Raw genomic sequence first — 24,022 nt, 5'->3', positions numbered from 1 at the left:
CCTGTGCTCTTTCCACTAAGCCACACTACTTCTCTATATGCTGTGGGGTCCCCCTCTCCATCCCCCTCATCTTACCTCCTTCCCTTCCCCACAGCACCTGTATATATGTATATATGTTTGTACATATTTATTACTCTATTTTACTTGTACATATCTATTCTATTTATTTTGTTAGTATGTTTGGTTTTATTCTCTGTCTCCCCCTTTTAGACTGTGAGCCCACTGTTGGGTAGGGACTGTCTCTATGTGTTGCCAACTTGTACTTCCCAAGCGCTTAGTACAGTGCTCTGCACACAGTAAGCGCTCAATAAATACAATTGATTGATGAATGAAGGAGCAAGTAAGAGCGGCACTGAAGGGGGTGGGAGAAGAAGAGAGGAGGACTTAGGGAAGGCCTCTTGGAGGAGATGTGCATTCGATAAGGTTTTGAAGTGGGGGAGAGCAATTGTCTGTCTGTTATGAGGAGGGAGGGCTTTCCAGGCCAGAGATAGGATGTGGGCGAGAGGTCGGCGGGGAGACAGACGAGATGGAGGATGAGTGAGAAGGGTGGCATTAGAGGAACAAAGCGGGCAGGCCGGTCGAAGTAGGAGAGTAGCACAGTGAGGTAGGAGGGGGGCAAGGTGATTAAGTGCTCTAAAGCCAATGGTGAGGCTTCTATTATTCCTGGCTCTGCCACTTGCCCGCTGTGCGACCTTGGGAAAAGTACTCAGCTTCTCTGTTCCTCAGTTCCCTCATCTGTAAAATGGGGATACCCGTTCTCCCTCCTACTAGGAATGTGAGCCCCTTTCCAAGACTGTGTCTGATCTAATTAACTTGCACCTACCCCAGCGCTTAGAACAGTGTTAGGCCCATAGTAAGCACTGTGGGCTAGTGGGCTTCTAGACTGTGAGCCCACTGTTGGGTAGGGACTGTCTCTATATGTTGCCAACTTGGACTTCCCAAGCACACAGTAAGTGCTCAATAAATACGATTGATTGATTGATTAACAAATACTATAAAGAGTACCATTAAAAAACCCAGCACTTACTGTGTGCAGAAAACTGAACTAAACACTTGAAATAATAATAATAATAATGGCATTTATTAAGTGCGTACTATGTGGAAAGCACTGTTCTAAGCGCTGGGGAGGTTACAAGGTGATCAGATTGTCCCACAGGTGGTTCACAGTCTTCATCCCCGTTTTCCAGATGAGGTAACTGAGGTCCAGCCAAGTGAAGTGACTTGCCCAAAGTCACACAGCTGATAATTGGCAGACCTGGGATTTGAACCCATGACCTCTGACTCCAAAGACCATGCTCTTTCCACTGAGCCCCGCTGCTTCTCGTACCTTAAATGCATACCGTGTGCAGAGCACTGTACTAAATTCTGGGGGAAAAAAGTCCACAGGTGGGCATTAGACAGAGATCCCCTTCCTTGAGGGGTACAAAGTTGATGACTTAAAGTTGGGGAGAGAGGGCTGGCGATAGACATGTCAGGAGCAATGAAGCAACCCCAAAACAGCATAAAAGATAAGGACAAGTATAAAAACACCAAATAAAAATCAAGTCAGCAAGCTACTGCCTGAAATTAGTAACTTATCAAACTGCTTCTGATCAGCTTTAGACAACTGGGGACCACAAGAACCATGGAATTAGAAAACGATGCTTAGAGCAGTGCTTGACCCGTAGTAAGTGCTTAACAAATACCGTAAAAAATAAGAAGGACGAGTTTGGAGTTCCCGGAAGTTACCCGTGCTCTTCCATGCCTTCTTTTTTCTTTGAATCATATTGTTTGCCTCCTCTTAGAACGCACATAAATAACACCATTATTATTACTTTGGGCCAAGCGCTGTATTAAGCATTTAATGTATGAGAAGCAGCGTGGCTCAGTGGAAAGAACATGGTCTTTGGAGTCAGAGGTCATGGGTTCAAATCCCAGGTCTGCCAATTGTCAGCTGGGTGACTTTGGGCAAGTCACTTCACTTCTCTGGGCCTCAGTTACCTCATCTGGAAAATGGGGATGAAGACTGTGAGCCACCTGTGGGACAACCTGATCACCTTGTAACCTCCCCAGCGCTTAGAACAGTGCTTTCCACATAGTAAGCACTTAATAAATGCCATTATTATTATTATTATTTCAAGTGTTTTAGTTCAGTGTTCTGCACACAATAAGTGCTTTTTTTTAAAATGGTACTCTTTATAGTATTTATTAACATATCTTAGTTGGCTAGAAGATAATCGAGTCAGATACAGTCCCCGTCTCCCGTGGGGTTGTCAGTCTTAGGGGGAGGGAGAGCAGGTATTTCACCCTCATTCCACAGGTGAAGAAACGGAGAAAAGTTAAGTGACTTGACCAAGGTCAGCCATACACGTGCATTCCCTCTGAATTAGCATAATCCTTGACCGTTATCTAGGTCTAGCGAATCTGGAAGTCCTTGAAACTAAGCTGATCCAGCTCTCTGGAGATCTAGGGACTTGCCAAGAGATGAGGAAGCAGGGCCTGCATCTCTGGATGAACGAAGGAAAAGGCCAAAAGAGAAAAGGTTATAGGAAAGGTTGGGAGAGAAGTGCTTTTCAAGGTGCCCTGAAAGTGCAGCACAGCAGATGGTAGTATTTATTATTATTAATAATAGTAGACATCCTTTTAGACTGTGAGCCCACTGTTGGGTAGGGACTGTCTCTATATGTTGCCAACCTGTACTTCCCAAGCGCTTAGTACAGTGCTCTGCACACAGTAATCGCTCAATAAATACGATTGATGATGATTAATAATAATAATTTTGGTGTATGTTAAGCACTTACTGTGTTCCTGGCACTGTACTAAGTGCTGGTTAATGATGGTATTTGTTAAGCGCTTATTATGTGCCAAACACTGTTCTAAGCGCTGGGGTGGTAATCAGGTTGTCCCATGTGGGGCTCACAGTCGTAATCTCCGTTTTCCAGATGAGGTAACTGAGGCACAGAGAAGTGAATTCATTCATTCATTCAATCGTATTTATTGAGCACTTACTGTGTGCAGAGCACTGTACTAAGGGCTTGGGAAGTACAAGTTGGCAGCATCTAGAGACGGTCCCTACCCAGCAACGGGCTCACAGTCTAGAAGGGGGAGACAGACAACAAAACAAAACATGTGGACAGGTGTCAAGTCATCGGAATAAATAGAAATAAAGCTAGATGCACATCATTAACAAAATAAATAGAATAGTAAATATGTACAAGTAAAATAGAGTAATAAATCTGTGCAAACATATATACAGGTGCTGCGGGGAGGGGAAGGAGGTAGGGTGGGGGGGATGGGGAGGGGGAGAGGAAAAAGGGGGCTCAGTCTGGGAAGGACTCCTGGAGGAGGTGAGCTCTCAGTAGGGCTTAAGTCACACAGCTGACAAGTGGTGGAGCTGGGATTTGAACCCACGACCTCCGACTCCCAAGCCCGTGCTCTTTCCACTAAGCCACGCTGCTTCTCTACAGGAAACTGTACTAAGCGCTTGGGAGAAGACACTAGTGTTAGTTGACACATCCCCTGCCCTTAAAGGAACTTAGACTGTAGCAGGGGAGACAGAGGCTGAAATCATTTAAAGACAGCATGCCCTAGTAGAAAGAGCATGAGATTGGGCCTGCTCTGTGGCCTTGGCCGAATCGTTTAATGTATCTGTTCCTCGGTTTCCTCACCTGTACAATGGGGAGGAACTTCTCGTTAGACTGGCACACTGCTATAAAGAAGAGAGTGGCTCTTTCCCAGCCAAAGAATCGGAAGGACCAGGAGAGGTGAGGTCAAAAAGAAAACACTGCTAATGTTAAGTGTAATATGTCAGGGACAGGCTGTGTGAATAATGTGGCTGGGCTGTGTGTCTCACATTGGCCTTCTCTCTCACCCACACAAACACTCGGAGGTGAATTTCACCATCAGTGGTTCTTCTTTGAATACCAAAGGCAACTATAATAATAATAATAATGGCATTTATTAAGCGCTTACTATGTGCAAAGCACTATTCTTAAGCGCTGGGGAGGTTACAAGGAGATCAGGTTGTGTCACAGGGGGCTCACGGTCTTAATCCCCATTTTACGGATGAGGGAACTGAGGCACAGAGAAGTGAAGTGACTTGCCCAAAGTCACACAGCTGACAACTGGCAGAGCCGAGATTCGAACCCATGACCCCTGACTCCAAAGCCCGTGCTCTTTCCACTGAGCCATGCTGCTTCCTATGTATGTAGATACATATTGATTCATTCATTAATTCATTCAGTTATATTTATTAACAATAATAATAATCACAGCATTTGTCAAGCGCTTACTATGTGCAAAGCACAGTTCTAAGTGCTGGGGGGGGGAATACAAGGTGATCGGGTTGTCCCACGGGGGGCTCACTTAATCCCCATTTTACAGATGAGGTAACTGAGGCTCAGAGAAGTTGTGACTTGCCCAAGGTCACACAGCAGACATGTGGCGGAGCCGGGATTAGAACCCATGACCTCTGACTCCCAAGCCCGGGCTCTTTCCACTGAGCCACGCTGCTTCTCAAGTATTAAGTGCTTACTGTGTGCAGAGCACTGAACTAAGCGCTTGGGAAAGTCCAGTGTCACGATAAACAGTGACATTCCCAACCCACAATGAGCTCGCAATCTAGGGGCGTCACCTATGTATTACTGTATCTCTCCCATCATACTTGCTTTGCACATAGTAAGTGCTTAATAAATTCCATTATTATTATTATTATCGATGGTATTTATTAACTGCTATTAGAACCCAGGTCCTTCTGGCTTGATGATGATGGTATTTAAGTGCTTACAGAAGTAGCATAGCATAGTGGAGAGAGCATGCGCCTGGGAATCAGAAGGTCATGGGTTCTGGTCCTTGCTCTGGCATTCGTCTGCTGTGTGACCTTGGACAAGTCACTTCACTTCTTTAGGCCTCAGTTCCTTCATCTGTAAAATGGGGATTGAGACGGTGAGCCTCATGTGGGACAGGAACTGCGTCCAACCCGATTTGCTTGTATCCACCGCAGCGCTTAATATAGTGCCTAGCAACATAGTAAGTGCTTAACAAATCATCATCATCATCAATCGTATTTACTGAGCGCTTACTATGTGCAGAGCACTGTACTAAGCGCTTGGGAAGTAGAAATTGGGAACATATAGAGACAGTCCCTACCCAACAGTGGGCTCACAGTCTAAAAGGGGAAAACAGAGAACAAAACCAAACATACTAACAAAATAAAATAAATAGAATAGATATGTACAAGTAAAATAAATAAATAAATACATAGAGTAATAAATATGTACAAACATATATACATATATACAGGTGCTGTGGGGAAGGGAAGGAGGTAAGGGGGGGATGGAGAGGGGGATGAGAGGAAATACCATAGTAATAATAATAATAATAATAATAATAATAATAAATGTGACAAGCACTGTTCTGAGCGCTGGGATAGGTGCAAGCTAATCAGGTTGAACACAATCCCTGTCCCACATGGGGCTCACAGTCTTAATCCCCATTTTACAGATGAGGGAACCGAAGCCCAGAGAAATGAAGTGACTTGTCCAAGGTCACTCAGCAGACTAGTGAAGCAGCATGGCTCAGTGGAAAGAGCACGGGCTTTACAGTGCTCTGCACACAATAAGTGCTCAATAAATATGATTGAATGAATGAATGGGTCATGGGTTCAAATCCCAGCTCTGCCAATCTTCAGCTGTGTGACTTTGGGCAAGTCACTTCACTTCTCTGTGCCTCAGTTACCTCATCTGTAAAATGGGGATTAAGACTGTGAGCCCCCCGTGGGACAACCTGATCACCTTGTAACCTCCCCAGCGCTTAGAACAGTGCTTTGCCCATAGTAAGTGCTTAATAAATGCCATTAGTGGGGGAGCCCGGATTAGAACCCAGGTCCTCGGGCTCCCAGGCTCTTTTCACTAGGTCAAACTGCTCGTTCCTTAGGTCAGAACAGTATGCGGGAATGTAGTTAGATGACAGGTGCTCAGGCTGCAAAGATATATTTTTCTTGGTGTTTGTGAAGCATTTACTATGTGTCGAACTCTGTTCTAAGTGCTGGAATAGGTACAACTCAAATTAGGTCGGACACAGTCACCATTCCGCATGGGACTCACAGTCTAAGTAGGAGCTAGGACAGGTATTTCCTCCCCATTGGAGGAAATGTGTTGTCTCCAAGCTTGGGAGGATTGGCGCTCCTGGAAGGATTTCTTCCTAATGTGGCCGATAGAAATCTTTCCACTGCACCCATTGTGTCGTAAGGCAGGGAGTCATTCATTCATTCATTCATTCATTCATTCATTCAATCGTATTTATTGAGCGCTTACTGCGTGCCGGGCACTGTACTAAGCACTTGGGAAGTACAAATCGGCAACATTCATTCATTCATTGTCGTATTTATTCAGCGCTTACTGTGTGCAGAGCACTTTACTAAGCGCTTGGGAAGTCCAAGTTGGCAACATCTAGAGACGGTCCCTACCCAACAGCAGGCTCACAGTCTAGAAGCGGGAGACAGACGACAAAACGAAACATAATTAACAAAATAAAATAAATATTCATTCATTCATTCAATCGTACTTATTGAGCGCTTACTGTGTGCAGAGCACCGGACTAATCAATCAGTCAATCAGTCGTATTTATTGAGCGCTTACTGTGTGCAGAGCACTGTACTAAGCGCTTGGGAAGTACAAGTTGGCAACATATAGAGACAGTCCCTACCCAACAGCGGGCTCACAGTAAAGTAAATAAATAAATCGAGTAATGAATCTGTACAAACATATATACAGGCTCACAGGAATGTCAGCGAGGGGTGGCAACATGTAGAGACGGTCATCATCATCATCATCAATCGTATTTGTTGAGCGCTTACTGTGTGCAGAGCAGTGTACTAAGCGCTTGGGAAGTACAAGTTGACAACATATAGAGACAGTCCCTACCCAACAAAGGGGTCACAGTCTAGAAGGGGGAGTCGTAGCACTCAGCCTCATTATCCCGCCTGGCCCGTTGGAAAAGCATCGGGCTAGAAGTCGGGAGATGCGGATTCTAATTCCAGCCCTCATGGCCTCGTCCACCCTCGAACGAGTCCCATCGCTATCCTCTCCCCTTCTGCGAAATGGATTCCTGTCCCTTCCTAACGTCCCTTGGATGCTGTGAAGGTGAAATGAGATGTGAAAGGGCTTTGAGTTGTTAGGAAAGCAGGTACCGTGAAAGTCCAGGGAATTACTTTTATTAACGGATGGATTTGCCGTGGCATCAAAGCCAAGAGAAGACATTCGTCAGTTACGGGTTGGAGGTGGCATCCTTTCTTCTCTCTGCGCTGTCCCCAGACTCGAGATGTTCTTTATTTCAGTGAGGCGGTTGAGGTCGTGATAGCTAAGGACTCAGTCACGCTACCTGGTAGGAAGCAGGATGGCCTAGTAGATAGTACACAGGCCTGGGAGTTAGAAGGACCTGGGTTCTAATCCTGGCTCCGCCGCTTGTCTGCTGTGTGACCTTGAGCAAGTCACTTCATTTCTCTGGGCCTCGGTTGCCTCATCTGTGAATTGGGGATTAAGACTGTGAGCCTTGTGTGGGACAGGGACTGTGTCCAACCTGATTTGCTAGCTTCTACCCCAACGCTTAGTACCGTGCCTGGTACTGTGAGCCCGCTGTTGGGTAGGGACCGTCTCTATATGTTGCCAACTTGTACTTCCCAAGCGCTTAGTACAGTGCTCTGCACACAGTAAGCGCTCAATAAATATGATTGATTGATTGATTGATTGCCAGGGACTGTATTAAGCGCTGGGGAGGTAGAAGTGAATCAAATTGAACACAATCTTTGTCCCATTTGGGGCATACGGTCCCTGTCCCATGTGTGGCTCACAGTCTCAGCCCCCATTTTACAGAGGAGGGAACTGAGGCCCAGAGAAGTGAAGTGACTTGCCCAAGGTCACACAGCAGACAAATGGTGGAGCCAGGTTTGTCTCCCAAGCTCTTAGTACAGTGCTTTGCACAGGATAAGCGCTCAATAAATACGATTGAATGAAAAAAGAGCCACTAACAAGAATTGGTTGGAGTTTTTTTCTTTCTTGTACTGCTCCTCCTCCTCCTTTCCTTGGCTCCCCCATGGTGGCAGAGCTCGTTAACAGCGAAGCGGCCAAGGGCAGGAAGGGAGAAAGAAAAGGAAAAATGAGAGACTTGGATAATCCCCAGCCCAGCTCATCAGGGCCAGGAGAACCAAAAAATGACCATAATTCTTTTTGGCCAAGGACAAAGTTATTCCGCCGCAGCGGCTTCTGATCATCAGGCCAAGATGCCTGCTCAGTGGGGCAGAGCAGAACGGAGCAGCCAAGAACGGAAAGAACACGCAGAAGATGTTACAGAACACTTGATAAGTAATTCAAACCATAGAGGGAGACGCCGTTCCTTCCTCCAGATCTTCCCAACTTCAAAAGACGAGCCGGGCTGAAGGCAGAGAAGACGAGACTGAGAGAGATTTGCACAGGGAAGCGTCATGGCTGCCTAGCGGGAAGACGTTTTTCTTTGTTGTCTGAGTCTTAGGCGGATCTGTGAGGTGGCTGGGTCCGGCCCCCATTCCTCCCGTGCTCCGTTAAGCAGAATTCCCTGCCAGAGGAAGTTGAATGGGACTCACACGAAACAGAGCGGCCTAGTGGAACGAGCCCGGGAGTCTGAGGATCTGTGTTCTGATGCCGGCGCTCCCACTCGTCTTGCCGTGTGACCGTGCGTCATTTCACTTCTCCATGCCTGTCACTTCATGTGTAAACTGGAGATTAAGGCCGTGAGCCCCCAGTGGAACATGGACTGTGTCCAACCTGATTATTTTTGTCTACCCCAGCGCTCAGTACAGTGCCCGACACCTAGTAAGTCCTAAATAAATACCATTAAAAAAAAAAGACAGATAACATCATCAATCATCATCATCAATTGTATTTATTGAGCACTTACTATGTGCAGAGCACTGTACTAAGCACTTGGGAAGTACAAATTGGCAACATATAGAGACAGTCCCTACCCAACCGTGGGCTCACAGTCTAAAAGGGGGAGACAGAGAACAAAACCAAACATACTAACAAAATAAAATAAATAGAATAGATATGTACAAGTAAAATAAATAGAGTAAGAAATATGTACAAACATATATACATATATACAGGTGCTGTGGGGAAGGGAAGGAGGTAAGATGGGGGGGATGGAGAGGGGGATGAGGGGAGAGGAAGGAGGGGGCTGAGTGTGGGAAGGCCTCCTGGAGGAGGTGAGCTCTCAATAGGGCCTTGAAGGGAGGAAGAGAGCTAGCTTGGCGGATGGGCAGAGGGAGGCCACTCCAGGCCCGGGGGAGGACGTGGGCCGGGGGTCGATGGCGGGACAGGCGAGAACGAGGTACGGTGAGGAAATCAGCGGTGGAGGAGTGGAGGGTGCGGGCTGGGCTGGAGAAGGAGAGAAGGGAGGGGAGGTAGGAGGGGGCGAGGGGATGGACAGCCTTGAAGCCCAGGGTGAGGAGTTTCTGCCTGATGCGCAGATTGATTGGTAGCCACTGGAGATTTTTGAGGAGGGGAGTAATATGCCCAGAGCGTTTCTGGACAAAGATAATCCGGGCAGCAGCATGAAGTATGGATTGAAGTGGAGAGAGACACGAGGATGGGAGATCAGAGAGAAGGCTGATGCAGTAGTCCAGACGGGATAGGGCCTGGAATGCCCTCCCTCTGCCCATCCGCCAAGCTAGCTCTCTTCCTCCCTTCAAGGCCCTATTGAGAGCTCACCTCCTCCAGGAGGCCTTCCCAGACTGAGCCTCTTCCTTCCTCTCCCTCTCGTCCCCCTCTCCATCCCCCCCTTCTTACCTCCTTCCCTTCTCCACAGCACCTGTATCTATGTATATATGTTTGTACATATTTATTACTCTATTTATTTTACTTGTACATATCTATTCTATTTATTTTACTTTGTTAGTATGTTTGGTTTTGTTCTCTGTCTTCCCTTTTTAGACTGTGAGCCCACTGTTGGGTAGGGACTGTCTCTATATGTTGCCAATTTGTACTTCCCAAGCGCTTAGTACAGTGCTCTGCACATAGTAAGCACTCAATAAATACGATTGATGATGATGATGATGATAGGATGAGAGCTTGAATGAGCAGGGTGGCGGCATTAGCTAACCACGCAGAATCCTGGCTTCGTTCTCAGCCTCTCACCCTCTCTTGGCTGTAGTCAGTTCTGTGTCCACCCTCATTCAGCTTCACATCTGCCAACTTTACCTTGTCAAGCTCCACGCGACACGGCCTGGACCCCGGAGCACCCTTAAGTTAAGGGGACATAATCATCAGAAGACTAAATTCTGGGGCGATTAGCCCCAGTATAACCTCTCTAGAGCCTTTTGGTGGCCTAGGCCCCTTGGTATGCCCCTTTAAAGCACTCAGTCGCCTCGCCCCCTCCTACCTCACCTCGCTACTCTCCTATCTACCCCAGCCAGCGCTTAGAACAGTGCTTGGCACATAGTAAGCGCTTGGCAAATGCCAGCATTTATTTATTTATTTACTCCAACCCAGCCCGCACGCTTCGTTCCTCGAAAGCCAACCTTCTCACTGTACCTCAGTCTCACCTGTCTCGCCGCCGGCCCCTCGCCGACATCCTACCTCCGGCCTGGGACGCCCTCCCTCCTCTTATCAAACAGATAATTGCTCTCCCCCACTTCATAACGGTATCAAAGGCACATCTCCTCCAAGAAGCCTTCCCTGACTAAGCCCTCTCCTCTCCTCCCGCTCCCTTCTGCGCCGCTCTTACTTGCTCCTTCATTCATCCTCCCATCCAGCCCCACAGCACCTATGTATATATTTGTAATTAATCTATTTATATTAACGTTTATCTCCCCCTCTAGACTGTGAGCTCGTTATGGGTAGGAATGTGTCTGTTTATTGTTCTCTTGTACTCTCCCACGTGCTTAGTATGATGCTCTGCACCCGGTAAGAGCTCAATAAATCCGATTGAATGAGCGAATGGACGAATGGTTTGCCCCTATCCCTTCTGGAATTTCCAGGGTCTCCCCTCCGCCCCCGCTCCTTTGACAAACTCCCGTGTTTTCCTTCAGATCAGAACCAAGCTCTGCGGCTGTGCCTGGGCAGCACTACTATCGGGTGTCAGTACGGTGCCATCTCCGCTCTCAGTATCAACAGCGACTGTTCAAGACTTCTCTGCGGCTTTGCGAAAGGACAGGTGATATTAACGTCCCCCCCGATGCACCTCCGCCCTTTGTCAGTTGTGTGACTTTGAGCGAGTCACTTCACTTCTCTGTGCCTCAGTGACCTCCCTTCAAGGCCCTGCTGAGAGCTCACCTCCTCCAGGAGGCCTTCCCAGACTGAGCCCCTTCCTACCTCTCCCCCTCGTCCCCCTCTCCATCCCCCCCCATCTTACCTCCTTCCCTTCCCCACAGCACCTGTATATATGTATATATGTTTGTACATATTTTTTTTTACTCTATTTTATTTGTACATATCTATTCTATTTATTTTATTTTGTTAGTATGTTTGGTTTTGTTCTCTGTCTCCCCCTTTTAGACTGTGAGCCCACTGTTGGGTAGGGACTGTCTCTATATGTTCCCAATTTGTACTTCCCAAGCGCTTAGTACAGTGCTCTGCACATAGTAAGCGCTCAATAAATACGATTGATGATGATGATGATGATGATCTGGAAAATGGGGACTGTGAGCCCCACGTGGGGCAACCTGATTACCTGGTATCTCCCCCGGCGCTTAGAAAAGTGCTTGGCACATAGTAAGCACTTAACAAATGCCATCGATATTATTATTATTATTATTATTGAGAGTTAAAATGAGCCTCCTTTTTCTAGAGTGGGTCAGCACTCAGTGGAAAGAACCCGAGCTTTGGAGTCAGAGGTCATGGGTTCAAATCCCGGCTCTGCCAATTGTCAGCTGTGTGACTTTGGGCACTTCGCTTCCCTGGGCCTCAGTTCCCTCATCTGGAAAATGGGGATTAAGACTTGTTAACCTTGTTAACCTCCCTGGCACTTAGAACAGTGCTTTGCACATAGTAAACGCTTAGTAAATGCTATCATTATTATATAGAGAAGCAGCATGGCTCAGTGGAAAGAGCTTGGGCTTTGGAGTCAGAGGTCATGGGTTCAAATCCTGGCTTCACCAATTGTCAGCTGTGTGACTTTGGGCAAGTCAAATTCTCTGGGCCTCAGTTATCTCATCTGTAAAATGGGGATTAAGACTCTGGGACACCTGATCACCTTGTAGAGAAGCAGCGTGGCTCAGTGGAAAGAGCCCGAGCTTTGGAGTCAGAGGTCATGAGTTCAAATCCCAGCTCCGCCAACTGTCAGCTGTGTGACTTTGGGCAAGTCATTTAACTTCTCTGGGTCTCAGTTCCCTCATCTGTAAAATGGGGATGAAGACTGTGAGCCCCCGTGGGACAACCTGATCACCTTGTAACCCCCCAGCGCTTAGAACAGTGCTTTGAACATAGTAAGTGCTTAATAAATGCTTTCAAAAAAAAAAAAGACTGTGAGCCCCCCATGGGACAATCTGATCACCTTGTAACCTCCCCAGCGCTTAGAACAGTGCTTTGCACATAGTAAGCGCTTAATAAATGCCATTATTATTATTATTATTATTATTATTATTATTATTATAAGGCTGTGTTTGGTCAGCATGGGTTTGGCTGTGTTTCCGCAGCTAAGTGGGACAGCTTTGAACTTGAGTTTTGTAGTTACCTTGGCCCCAGATTGACTGGTTGTGGGACCGATATTTACTAAATTCTTAGGTTGGCTCTGGAACCCTACATCTCTTACACAATCCAGGATTTTTTTTTCTAATCTGGCTTCTAATTGAGCAGAAAAAAACATGCCAGATAATAATAATTCTGGTATTTGTTAAGTGCTTACTGTGTGCCAGTCATTGTTCTAAGCGCTCGGGTAGATACAAGATCATTCATTCATTCATTCACCTGTATTTATTGAGCGCTTACTGTGTGCAGAGCACTGTACTAAGCACTTGGGAAGTACAAGTTGGCAACATATAGGGACGGTCCCTAGAAGATAATCAGGTTGGACACAGTCCCCGTTCCACATAGGGCTCCCAGTCTTCATCCCCATTTTGCAGAGGAGGAAACTGACGCCCAGACAAGTGAAGTGACTTGCCCCAGGCCATACAGCAGTGGCGGAGCCGGGATTAGAACCCATGACCTTCTGACTCCCAAGCCCGGCGTCTATCCAGTAGGCCGTGCTGCTTCTAGATCAGTGCCGCCCACAGAGGGGCAACTATCGGATCTCAAAATGATCTTGTCTCATCTAATGCTGTCGAGTCATCTCCGACCCGTCGTGACTCCATAGACATATCTCTCCCAGAACGCCCCACCTCCATCTGCAATCTTTCTGGGAGTGGATCCATAAAGATTCCTTGGTAAAAATCCAGGAATGGTTTACCATTACCTCCTTCCGTGCAGTCAACTTGAATCTCCACCCTCGACTCTCTCCTTGCCCAGCGCAGGTGAATTTTGACTTGTAGTAATCAATCAATCGTATTTATTGAGCGCTTACTGTGTGTAGAGCACTGTACTAAGCACTTGGGAAGTACAAGTTGGCAACATATAGAGAAAGTCCCTACCCAACAGTGGGCTCACAGTGTAGTAGATGGCCTTCTACTCACTAACCACTGGCCAAGCTAGGAATGGAATGGATAGGCTTCTCCTCGACTTTCCCTCCCTTAGCCGAGTCTGGTAAAGGACTGGAAACTCTCCAGTTGTGTTATTAATAATAATAACAAGAATAGTGGGATTTGAGTGCATACTATTTGTTGAGCACTGTACTAAGCCTTGGGGAAGATATAAGATAATCAAGGCCGATGTGGGGCTCACAGTCTGAGGAGGTGGGGAGAACGGGTTACAGATGAGGGAACTGAGGCACAGAGAAGTTAAATGACTTGCCCAAAGTCACACAGCAGATCCGAGGCAGAGCTGCAATTAATAAAATTGATAACAATAATAATAATTATGGTACTCGCTAAGCGATTACTACGTACCAAGCATTGTTCTAAGCCCTGGGTAGATTTAACCTGTATATATGTATATATGTTTGTACATATTTATTACTCTATTTTACTTGTACATATTTATTCTATTGATTTTATTTTGTTAGTATGTTTTGTTTCATTGTCTGTCTCCCCCTTCTAGACTGTGAGCCTGCTGTTGGGTAGGGACCGTCTCTATTTGTTGCCAACTTGTACTTCCCAAGCGCTTAGTGCAGTGCTCTGCACACAGTAAGCTCTCAAGAAATATGATTGAATGAGTGAATGAATGAATGAATATAAGTTAATCAGGTTGGACACAGTCCCTGTCCCCCATGGGGCTCACAGTCTTAATCCCTATTTTCCAGATGAGGGAACTGAGGCCCAGAGAAGTTATGTGACTTGCCCAAGGTCACACAGCAGACAAGTGGCGGGACCAGGATTAGAATCCAGATCCTCTGACGCCCAGGCTCTTTTCACTAGGCCACACTGCTTCCAGTAAATCAGTGACAATCCACTGAGTTAACAGAGTTTGGAGACCCAGGGTAATCAGTGGATAATAATAATAAAAATGGCATTTATTAAGCGCTTACTATGTGCAAAGCACTGTTCTAAGCGCTGGGGAGGTTACAAGGTGATCAAGTTGTCCCACTGGGGGCTCACAGTCTTCATCCCCATTTTACAGATGAGAGAACTGAGGCCCAGAGAAGTTAAGTGACTTGCCCAAAGTCACACAGCTGACAATTGGCGGAGCCGGGATTTGAAATCATGACCTCTGACTCCAAAGCCCGGGCTGTTTCCACTGAGCCATGCTGCTTCTCTGACAGATTAGTCAGTCAGTGGTATTTGAGTGCCCACTTAATCAATCAATCAATCGTATTTATTGAGCGCTTACTGTGTGCAGAGCACTGTACTAAGCGCTTGGGAAGTACAAGTTGGCAACATATAGAGACAGTCCCTACCCATCAGTGGGCTCACAGTCTAAAAGGGGGAGACAGAGAACAAAACCAAACATACTAACAAAGTAAAATAAATAGAATAGAAATGCACAAGTAAAATAAATAAATAAATAAATAAATAGAGTAATAAATATGTACAAACATATATACATATATACAGGTGCTGTGGGGAAGGGAAGGAGGTAAGATGAGGGGGATGGAGAGGGGGACGAGGGGGAGAGGAAGGAAGGGGCTCAGTCTGGACTTAATGCCCTCGGAGAGTACACCAGAAGCCCTGCTTTCCAGGCTCATGCATTCTAGTGGTAGGGGAAGACTTATCTAAAAGGGTTTACAAAGAGTGAGACTAGGAGAAAAGATAAGGGCTCAACAAATAATATCAGAATGATATAGCTCAGTAGTGTGCAAATAAAAGATACGTATGAACCGAAGGGCTGAGGCCTGGAGTAAGATGCATAAAGTGCTAAAGGTGGAGGCTAAATAGACACTTTACGGCAACTCCAGATCTGCCTGAAGAAGACCAGTGCCCTCAGGACCCTGCCATCCATCTAGGTTCTAACATCCATATATGTTGACATATGTTAACATAACATATCTAACATCTAACATGTTAACATATCTAACATCTAACGTCCATATATCATCATCATCATCTTCAGTCGTATTTATTGAGCGCTTACTGTGCGCAGAGCACTGTACTAAGTGCTTGGGAAGTACAAGTTGGCAACATATAGAGACAGTCCCTACCCAACAGTGGGCTCACAGTCTAAAAGGGGGAGACAGAGAACAAAACCAAACACACTAACAAAATAAAATAGAATAGATATGTACAAGTAAAATAAATAAATAAATAGAGTAATACATATGTACAAACATATATACAGGTGCTGTGGGGAAGGGAAGGAGGTAAGATGGGGGGATGGAGAGGGGGACGAGGGGGAGAGGAAAGAAGGGGCTCAGTCTGGGAAGGCCTCCTGGAGGAGGTGAGCTCTCAGTAGGGCCAACTTGCCCTACTATACTACTTGTACTACCATGTATAGTATATGTTGCCAACTTGTACTTCCCAGGTGCTTAGTACAGTGCTCTGCACACAGTAAGTGCTAAATAAATACGATTGATTGATGGATTGATTGATTCTGTTCCTAACTCCGGCACTTGTCTGGCGTGTGACCTTAGTCAAGTCACTTCTCTCCGCCTCAGTTACCTCATCTGTAAAAGGGGGTTAAGAACGTGAGCCCCATGGGGGATGTGGACTGTGTCCAACCCGATTGGCCTAGTGGGTAGAGCACGGAACTGGAAGTCAGAAGGACCTGGGTTCTAATCCGACTCTGCCATATGTCTGCTGCGAGACCTTGGGCAGGTCACTTCACTTCTCTGTGCCTCAGTTACCTCATCTGGAAAATGGGGATTAAGAGTATGAGCCCCATTTGGGACAGGGACTGGTTCCAACCTGATGATCTACCCCAGCGCTTGGCACAATAGTAAGCGTTTAAGAAGTACCATTATTATTATTATTATTATTATTGTTAGTTTGTATTTACCTCAGCTTAGTACAGTGCCTGACACATAGTAAGTGCTTAACAAATACCATTAAAAAAAAAAGCAACTAGGGTGCCCAGAGTATCACCACACAGTCATTACTTCCCCCCGGCCTCCAACATTGCTATGTTTCTAGAACCACACAATTTTTCTCCCCACTCCTTGCAGAAACAAGTTTAGCCTCACAATTTGGGGCAAATCTTACATGGTTTTCCCCCAGTTTCGTTTCATAAGTACTTTTAGTAAGTATCCAGCTAGTAGGGGTAGAACCATTTCTGTGGATACTGTAGTTATTCCAGAGAATTCAGTGACACCTTAAATAATAATAATAATGATGGCATTTGTTAAGCGCTTACTATGTGCAAAGCACTGTTCTAAGCGCTGGGGGAGGATACAAGGTGATCAGGTTGTCCCACGTGGGGCTCACAGTCTTAATCCCCGTTCTACAGATGAGGGAACTGAGGCTCCGAGAAGTTAAGTGACTTGCCCAAGGTCACACAGCAGACATGGGGCAGAGCCGGGATTTGAACCCATGACCTTTGGCTCCATCATCATCATCATCAATCGTATTTATTGAGCGCTTGCTGTGTGCAGAGCACTGTACTAAGCGCTTGGGAAGTACAAGTTGGCAACATATAGAGACAGTCCCTACCCAACAGCGGGCTCACAGTCTAAAAGGGGGAGACGGAGAACAAAACCAAACATACTAACAAACCAGAATAAATAGAATAGATATGCACAAGTAAAATAAAATAGGGCTAAGCGCTGGGGAGGTTGTCCCACGTAGAGCTCACAGTCTAGAAACTTTTAGACTGTGAGCCCACTGCTGGGTGGGGACCAAAGCCCGTGCTCTTTCCACCGAGCCACGCTGCTTCTCTTTCAGAGAGACTGGTGGATATTACTACCGGGCACAAAAATGAGGGGAAAAAAAACCCCTCAAAAGCTCGACGTGACCATCTCTGTAGCGCATGAGCCGCAGGAGCAGAGAGAGCTAAAGATTTCCCGCTTCCTCCTTAGAGTTCTTTGGCCCTTCATGTAGGAACTTCAGCCCCTGCGATGAAATTCCCTGAGATTCCCGGTCTCCGTTTTGGGACGAGGTTACTTCAGCCAGAAGGCTGGGGTCGCTCTGGAGAATTGCTTTAAGGTTGAAATGCACAACAGATTTGTTTTTGAAAGCACTTCACTGTCTTTGCAGATCACCATGTGGGATCTAGCCAGCGGGAAACTTCTGAGATCAATAACAGATGCTCACCCCCCAGGAACAGCCATTTTACACATCAAGGTAATATTTTGGGGTTCTCGTTTCCGAGACGGGCGCCGGATCCCGTTGGTGGTGTTTGCCCAAGTAGGTGAGCCCACTGGTGGGTAGGGACTGTCTCTATATGATGATGGCATTTATTAAGCGCTTACTATGTGCAAGGCACTGTTCTAAGCGCTGGGGAGGTTACAAGGTGATCAGGTTGTCCCGGGGGGCTCACAGTCTTAATCCCCATTTTACAGATGAGGGAACTGAGGCCCAGAGAACTGAAGTGACTTGCCCAAAGTCACACAGCTGACAATTGGTAGAGCCGGGATTTGAACCCATGGCCTCTGACTCCAAAGCCCGTGCTCCTTCCAATGAGCCACGCTGCGTCTCTAAATATGATTGAATGAATGAATGAATTTTACAGATGAGGTAACTGAGGCTCAGAAAAGTGAAGTGACGACTTATTATGCCATCACGCACCATTGGGTAATCGATCATCATCAATCGTATTTAGCAAGTGCTCAATAAATACGATTGAATGAAGGAATAAATACGACTGAATGAATGAATAAATGAATTCATTCTTTTAGACTGTGAGCCCACTGTTGGGTAGGGACTGTCTCTATATGTTGCCAACTTGTACTTCCCAAGCGCTTAGTACAGTGCTCTGCACACAGTAAGCGCTCAATAAATGCGATTGATTGGTTGGGGGGGGGGGGGGGGGGGTACAAGTCCAGAAGGCAGATGGTAGCCTGTGTGCCTTAGAGAGGGATCAATCAATCAGTCAATCGTATTTATTGAGTGCTTACTGTGTGCAGAGCACTGTACTAAGCGCTTAAGGGATGACGACCCTCTGAGCCCGGAATGGGCTGTCCACTCGGCCTAGTGGATAGAATACAGGCTGGGAGTCTAAAGGACCTGGATTCTAATCCCGGCTCTGCCATTCGTCTGCTGTATGACCTTAGGCCAGTCACTTGGCTTCTCTGGGCCTCATTTCCTCATCTGTAGAATGGGGATTAAGACTGTGAGACCCATGTGGCTGAGAAGCAGCGCGGCTCAGTGGAAAGAGCCCGGGCTTTGGAGTCGGAGGTCATGGGTTCAAATCCCGGCTCCGCCAAGTGTCAGCTGTGTGACTTTGGGCAAGTCACTTCACTTCTCTGGGCCTCAGTTACCTCATCTGGAAAATGGGGATTAAAACTGTGAGCCCCACATGGGACAACCTGATGACCTTGTAACCTCCCCAGCGCTTAGAGCAGTGCTTTGCACATAGTAAGCACTTAACAAATGCCATCATCATCATCATCATCATCATTTAGTATATGCACATCTTTTTAGAGAAGCAGCATGGCTCAGTGGAAAGAGCCCGGGCTTTGGAGTCAGAGGTCACGGGTTCAAATCCCAGCTCTGCCAATTGTCAGCTGTGTGACTTTGGGCAAGTCACTTCACTTCTCTGAGCCTCAGTTACCTCATCTGGAAAATGGGGATTAAAACTGTGAGCCCCCCGTGGGACAAGCTGATCACCTTGTAACCTCCCCAGTGCTTAGAACGGTGCTTTGCACATAGTAAGCGCTTAACAAATGCCATTCTTATTATTATTATGTGGGACAAGAACTACGTCCAACCCGATTATCATGTACCTACACCATCATCATCAATCGTATTTATTGAGCGCTTACTGTGTGCAGAGCACTGTACTAAGCGCTTGGGAAGTGCAAGTTGGCAACATATAGAGACAGTCCCTACCCAACAGTGGGCTCACAGTCTAAAAGACTGTACACCGTGCTCAGTGCAGTGCCTAGCACATAGTAAGCGTTCACTAACTATGACCATTATTATTGTTGTTATTTTTAACCACCGGCCTCTGATTTAGCCGTCCAGACAGTCGCTTACCCACTGGAGAGCAACATCCAGCGGGCCAAGGAGTGCGTCAAGGGGCTGGCGTTTTCAGGGCCGGCCTGCCCGGGCCGTTTTTGCAGCTGGTTTGACGGGGCAGATCCCCACAACCGGCCCCGGGGCCAGGGACCGACTTTCCGGCCGAGGTCCGAGGGCAAAGAGGCCGGGCGGGCCCCGAGCCAGTTCCAGGCAAGTCCCAAACAAGTCTCATAATCTTTTAATAGCATCCAGAGTGCTCGGCACAGTAGGACAAGTCCGTGCCTGTTGAGTCCTATCGGCTCGGAGGAGGGACTCCTGGCTCCAGAGGCCTTTAAAAAAAAAAGAGAGAGACATCTGGAAATTTGTTCCAACTTAATCTCCCCCCATCTGGTTAACACTATGAGCCTTTGCTAGTGTTACGTGGATTACAAAAAGAAAAGAGAGAACTTTTGTTGTTTGTTTTTTTATGAGTCAGAGTCGGTGTTTGGCTCACCCGCGAAAGGTGGTTGTGACATAAACATTTTGAAAGCATGAGTATCCCCCCCGCCCTCGTCCCCCGCCCGGCCCCAGACGTGTTCTTAGGCCTTTAGGATCGTTCTTCAGGATGCGTGGTGAGAATGATGGGCTAAATATAATTAGTCATTTTAAATGCCGTTCGGCGTACGTATCGCGGGCCTGCGAAGGCGACTTTTTGTTTTGTTTTTCATCACAGTCTTAACACGAGTGACTCCGTTTTTCAAAAACGGGCAAGAAAATAAACTCTCTCTCTCTGTTTAGTTTACAGACGACCCAACGCTTGCGATTTGCAATGACAGCGGAGGTTCCGTGTTCGAGCTGACGTTTAAGTAAGGGAATAACTCCGTTCTGCGTGACGAGGAGGGCAACTCCGCTTTAAAGTTTAAAAGAAATCGGAGATAGAGAGGAGTAGGTGATGCGGTTTGGAAACGTGGTCGAGAACCTCTCACCCGTTTGAATTCATTTGTCCATGCAGCGTGGCTCAGTGGGAAGAGCCTGGGCTTTGGAGTCCGAGGTCGTGAGTTCAAATCCCGGCTCCGCCACTTGTCAGCTGTGTGACTTTGGGCAAGTCACTTCACTTCTCTGGGCCTCAGTTACCTCATCTGTAAAATGGGGATTAATTAAGACTGTGAGCCCCCCATGGGACAACCTGATCACCTTGTAACCTCCGCAGCGCTTAGAACAGTGCTTTGCACATAGTAAGTGCTTAATAAATGCTGTCATTATTATTATTATTATTTGGTTGTACTTATTGAGCACTTATTGCATGCAGAGCACTGTAGTAAGCCCTCGGGAGAGTATTAACAGACATTCCCTGACCACAACGAGCTTACAGACTAGCGAATGACCGTTGGTCGATTGGGAAAGTTAACGGCCTGGTGGAAGGAAGTGGGCTCCGGCTCCAGAGATGTCCGTCGCCCATTGGGTATTCCTTGATGTCTGGCCGGATGGTGCCCTCTGAAACCCGGGAAATGAGAAGCAAATTCCACATCCGATGGGAAATGACCTGGCTAGGGCTGGGGGGGGCCTTCCTTACCAAATCTGGGTTTCGAAATGTAACATAGATTAGTTTGCAGGAGAGTTAAACCTCTCAGCTAAATGATCCAGCCTGGGTCCTCTCCCCCTCCTCCTCCTCTCCATCTCCTTCCCTTCCCCACAGCACCTGTATATATGTATATATGTTTGTACGTATTTATTACTCTATTTATTTATTTTACTTGTACATATTTATTCTATTTATTTTATCTTGTTAATATGTTCTGTTTTGTTCTCTGTCTCCCCCTTCTAGACTGTGAGCCCACTGTTGGGTAGGGACCGTCTCTATATGTTGCCAACTTGTACTTCCCAAGTGCTTAGTACAGTGCTCTGCACACGGTAAGCGCTCAATAAATAAGATTGAATGAATGAATGGGTGCAGAGCCCAGGTTGGGCTTTTCGGACTCAGAGCCAGTTCGCTCTGGAACATGGGACCCCTTCAATCTCCCATCACATCATTTAGGCGGAGAGGTTTTCGAGCTTGAGTGGAGTGCAACTGGAAGTTGCTTTGGCCGGCATTACGTCCTTTCGAGTCCCTTTGTACTGTTACAATAATGGATCCTGCTGCAGTTTCTCTTCATCAGAGAATTTTTATAGGTCGGGGTTTTCAAGAACGTCTTGCGAATTGGTTTACTTGGATGAGTAGAGGGAAAGGTTATCTGGGGCTTCGGAGTGCTGGTGTACAGTTAGAGAACTGGCAGGCATAGAACCGGCATTGATTAGACGCAAAAGGGGGCAAAGAGAGAGAACAATCAATCAATCAATCAGTCAATCGTATTTATTGAGTGCTTACTGTGTGCAGAGCACTGTACTAAGCGCTTGGGAAGTACAAGTTGGCAACATATAGAGACAGTCCCTACCCAGCAGTGGGCTCACAGTCTAAAAGGGGGAGACAGAGAACAAAACCAAACATACTAACAAAATAAAATAGAATAGATATGTACAAGTAAAATAAATAGAGTAATAAATACGTACAAACATATATACAGGTGCTATGGGGAAGGAAAGGAGGTAAGATGAGGGGATGGAGAGGGGGACGAGGGGGAGAGGAAGGAAGGGGCTCAGTGTGGGAAGGCCTCCTGGAGGAGCTGAGTTCTCAGTAGGGCCTTGAAGGCTTGGCGGATGGGCAGAGGGAGGGCATTCCAGGCCCGGGGGATGATGTGGGCCGGGTGTCGATGGCGGGACAGGCGAGAATGAGGTACGGTGAGATTAGCGGCGGAGGAGCGGAGGGTGTGGGCTGGGCCGGAGAAGGAGAGAAGGGAGGTGAGGTAGGACGGGGCGAGGTGAGAGCCACGCAGCGAGGGGAGATTGTGCCACTTGTTTCCTGTCTTGAGTGCCTCCAAGAGAAGGGAAAGGATTGTGGTCAGCTGGGAGATGGCTGCGGGCTACCTGGGGTCCAAAAAGGGCTGTCGGGGAATCTCCGTGTATGCACAGCGAGGCATCCCCCGCCTGGGACTGTTCCCCATCATTCAAGGCGGGATCGGAGGCCGGGGAGGGGGAAGAGGCAGACCAAATCATGGAGGGAAAACCAGGCTGAACTCTTAGGGTTGCCCGGCTGCTTGGAAGAACTTCGAGAATCGGAGAAGCAGCATAGCCTAAGAGAAAGAACACAGCCCTGGGGGTCAGATGACCTGGTTCTGCCAATTGCTTGCTGTGTGATCTTGGGCAAGTCAGCTAACTTCTCTGCGCCTCAGTTTCCTCAACTGTCAAATGGGGATTCAATACCTGTTCTCCCTCCTCCTCAGACTGTGAGCCCCATGTGGGGCTGTATCCAACCTGATTAACTTTTTTTAATTTTAACAGTAGCGCGGCTCTGTGGAAAGAGCCCGGGCTTGGGAGTCATAGGTCATGGGTTCCGCCACTTGTCAGCCGTGTGACTTTGGGCAAGTCATTTCACTTCTCTGTGCCTCAGTTACCTCCTCTGTAAAAGGGGGATTAAGATTGTGAGCCCCACGTGGGGCAACCTGATGACCTTGTATCCCCCCCAGCACTTAGAACAGTGCTTTGCACGTAGTAAGCGCTTAACAAATGCCATCATCATCATCATATGAAGTGCTTATTATGTATCAGGCACTGTTCTAAGCACTGGGGTAGGTACAAGCTAATGAGGTTGGACACAGTCCATGTCCCACATGGGGCTCACAGTCTTAATCTCCATTTTGCAGATGAGGGAATTTAGGCCCAGAGAAGTGAAGTGACTCGCCCAAGGTCACCCAGCAGACGGTTGGCAGAGCCGGGATTAGAACCCAGGTCTTTCTGAGTGTCCAGGCCCGTGCTTGATCCATGAGACCACACTGCTTCTCCAAGTTCTCGCATCCACCCCGGTGCTTAGAACAGTGCTTGAAACATAGTAAGGACCTAACAGATGCCGTAATAATAATAATATTATCATGTGGGGACCGGGAATTCCTGGAGCCACGGCCTGGGCTCTGCCCAGGCGAACCGGCGCCCCAGGGCCGAGTCATGGGGGCCCCTTCACTTCATTCAGTTGTATTTATTGAGCACTCACTGTAGGCAAAGTACTGTGATGATGATAATAATAATGATGGTATTTGTTAAGTGCTTACTATGTGCAAAGCACTGTTCTAAGCGCTGATAATAATGATGGCATTTATTAAGCACTTTCTAGTTTCAAAGCACTGTTACAGTGTGATCAGGTTGTCCCACGTGGGGCTCACAGTCTTCATCCCCATTTTACAGATAAGGTAACTGAGGCCCAGAGAAGTGAAGTGACTTGCCCAAAGTCACACAGCTGACAATTGGCGGAGGTGGGATTTGAACCCATGACCCCTGACTCCCAAGCCCGGGCTCTTTCCACTGAGCCATGCCGCTTCTCTACTAAATGCTTGGGAAAGTACAATATGCACACAACATACTGTGGAA

General features: G+C 47.1%; 1 protein-coding gene across 3 annotated transcripts in view; it reads left to right on the top strand.

The window, feature by feature from the left end:
• VPS8 (VPS8 subunit of CORVET complex) overlaps nt 1-24,022 on the top strand; it is a 367,622-nt gene that overhangs the window by 66,191 nt on the left and 277,409 nt on the right. For all 3 annotated transcript variants that reach the window (XM_038743776.1, XM_038743795.1, XM_038743785.1), the window contains 3 exons: nt 11,042-11,166; nt 17,666-17,752; nt 20,366-20,433. In XM_038743776.1, the coding sequence (XP_038599704.1) occupies nt 11,042-11,166; nt 17,666-17,752; nt 20,366-20,433 (280 nt within the window). The remainder of the gene's footprint in view (nt 1-11,041; nt 11,167-17,665; nt 17,753-20,365; nt 20,434-24,022) is intronic.

The sequence above is a fragment of the Tachyglossus aculeatus genome, chromosome 1, assembly GCF_015852505.1.
Source record: "Tachyglossus aculeatus isolate mTacAcu1 chromosome 1, mTacAcu1.pri, whole genome shotgun sequence".
Taxonomy (NCBI): domain Eukaryota; kingdom Metazoa; phylum Chordata; class Mammalia; order Monotremata; family Tachyglossidae; genus Tachyglossus; species Tachyglossus aculeatus.
Note: the sequence above shows the minus strand (reverse complement) of the source record. Positions and strands in the feature narration are given on the sequence as shown.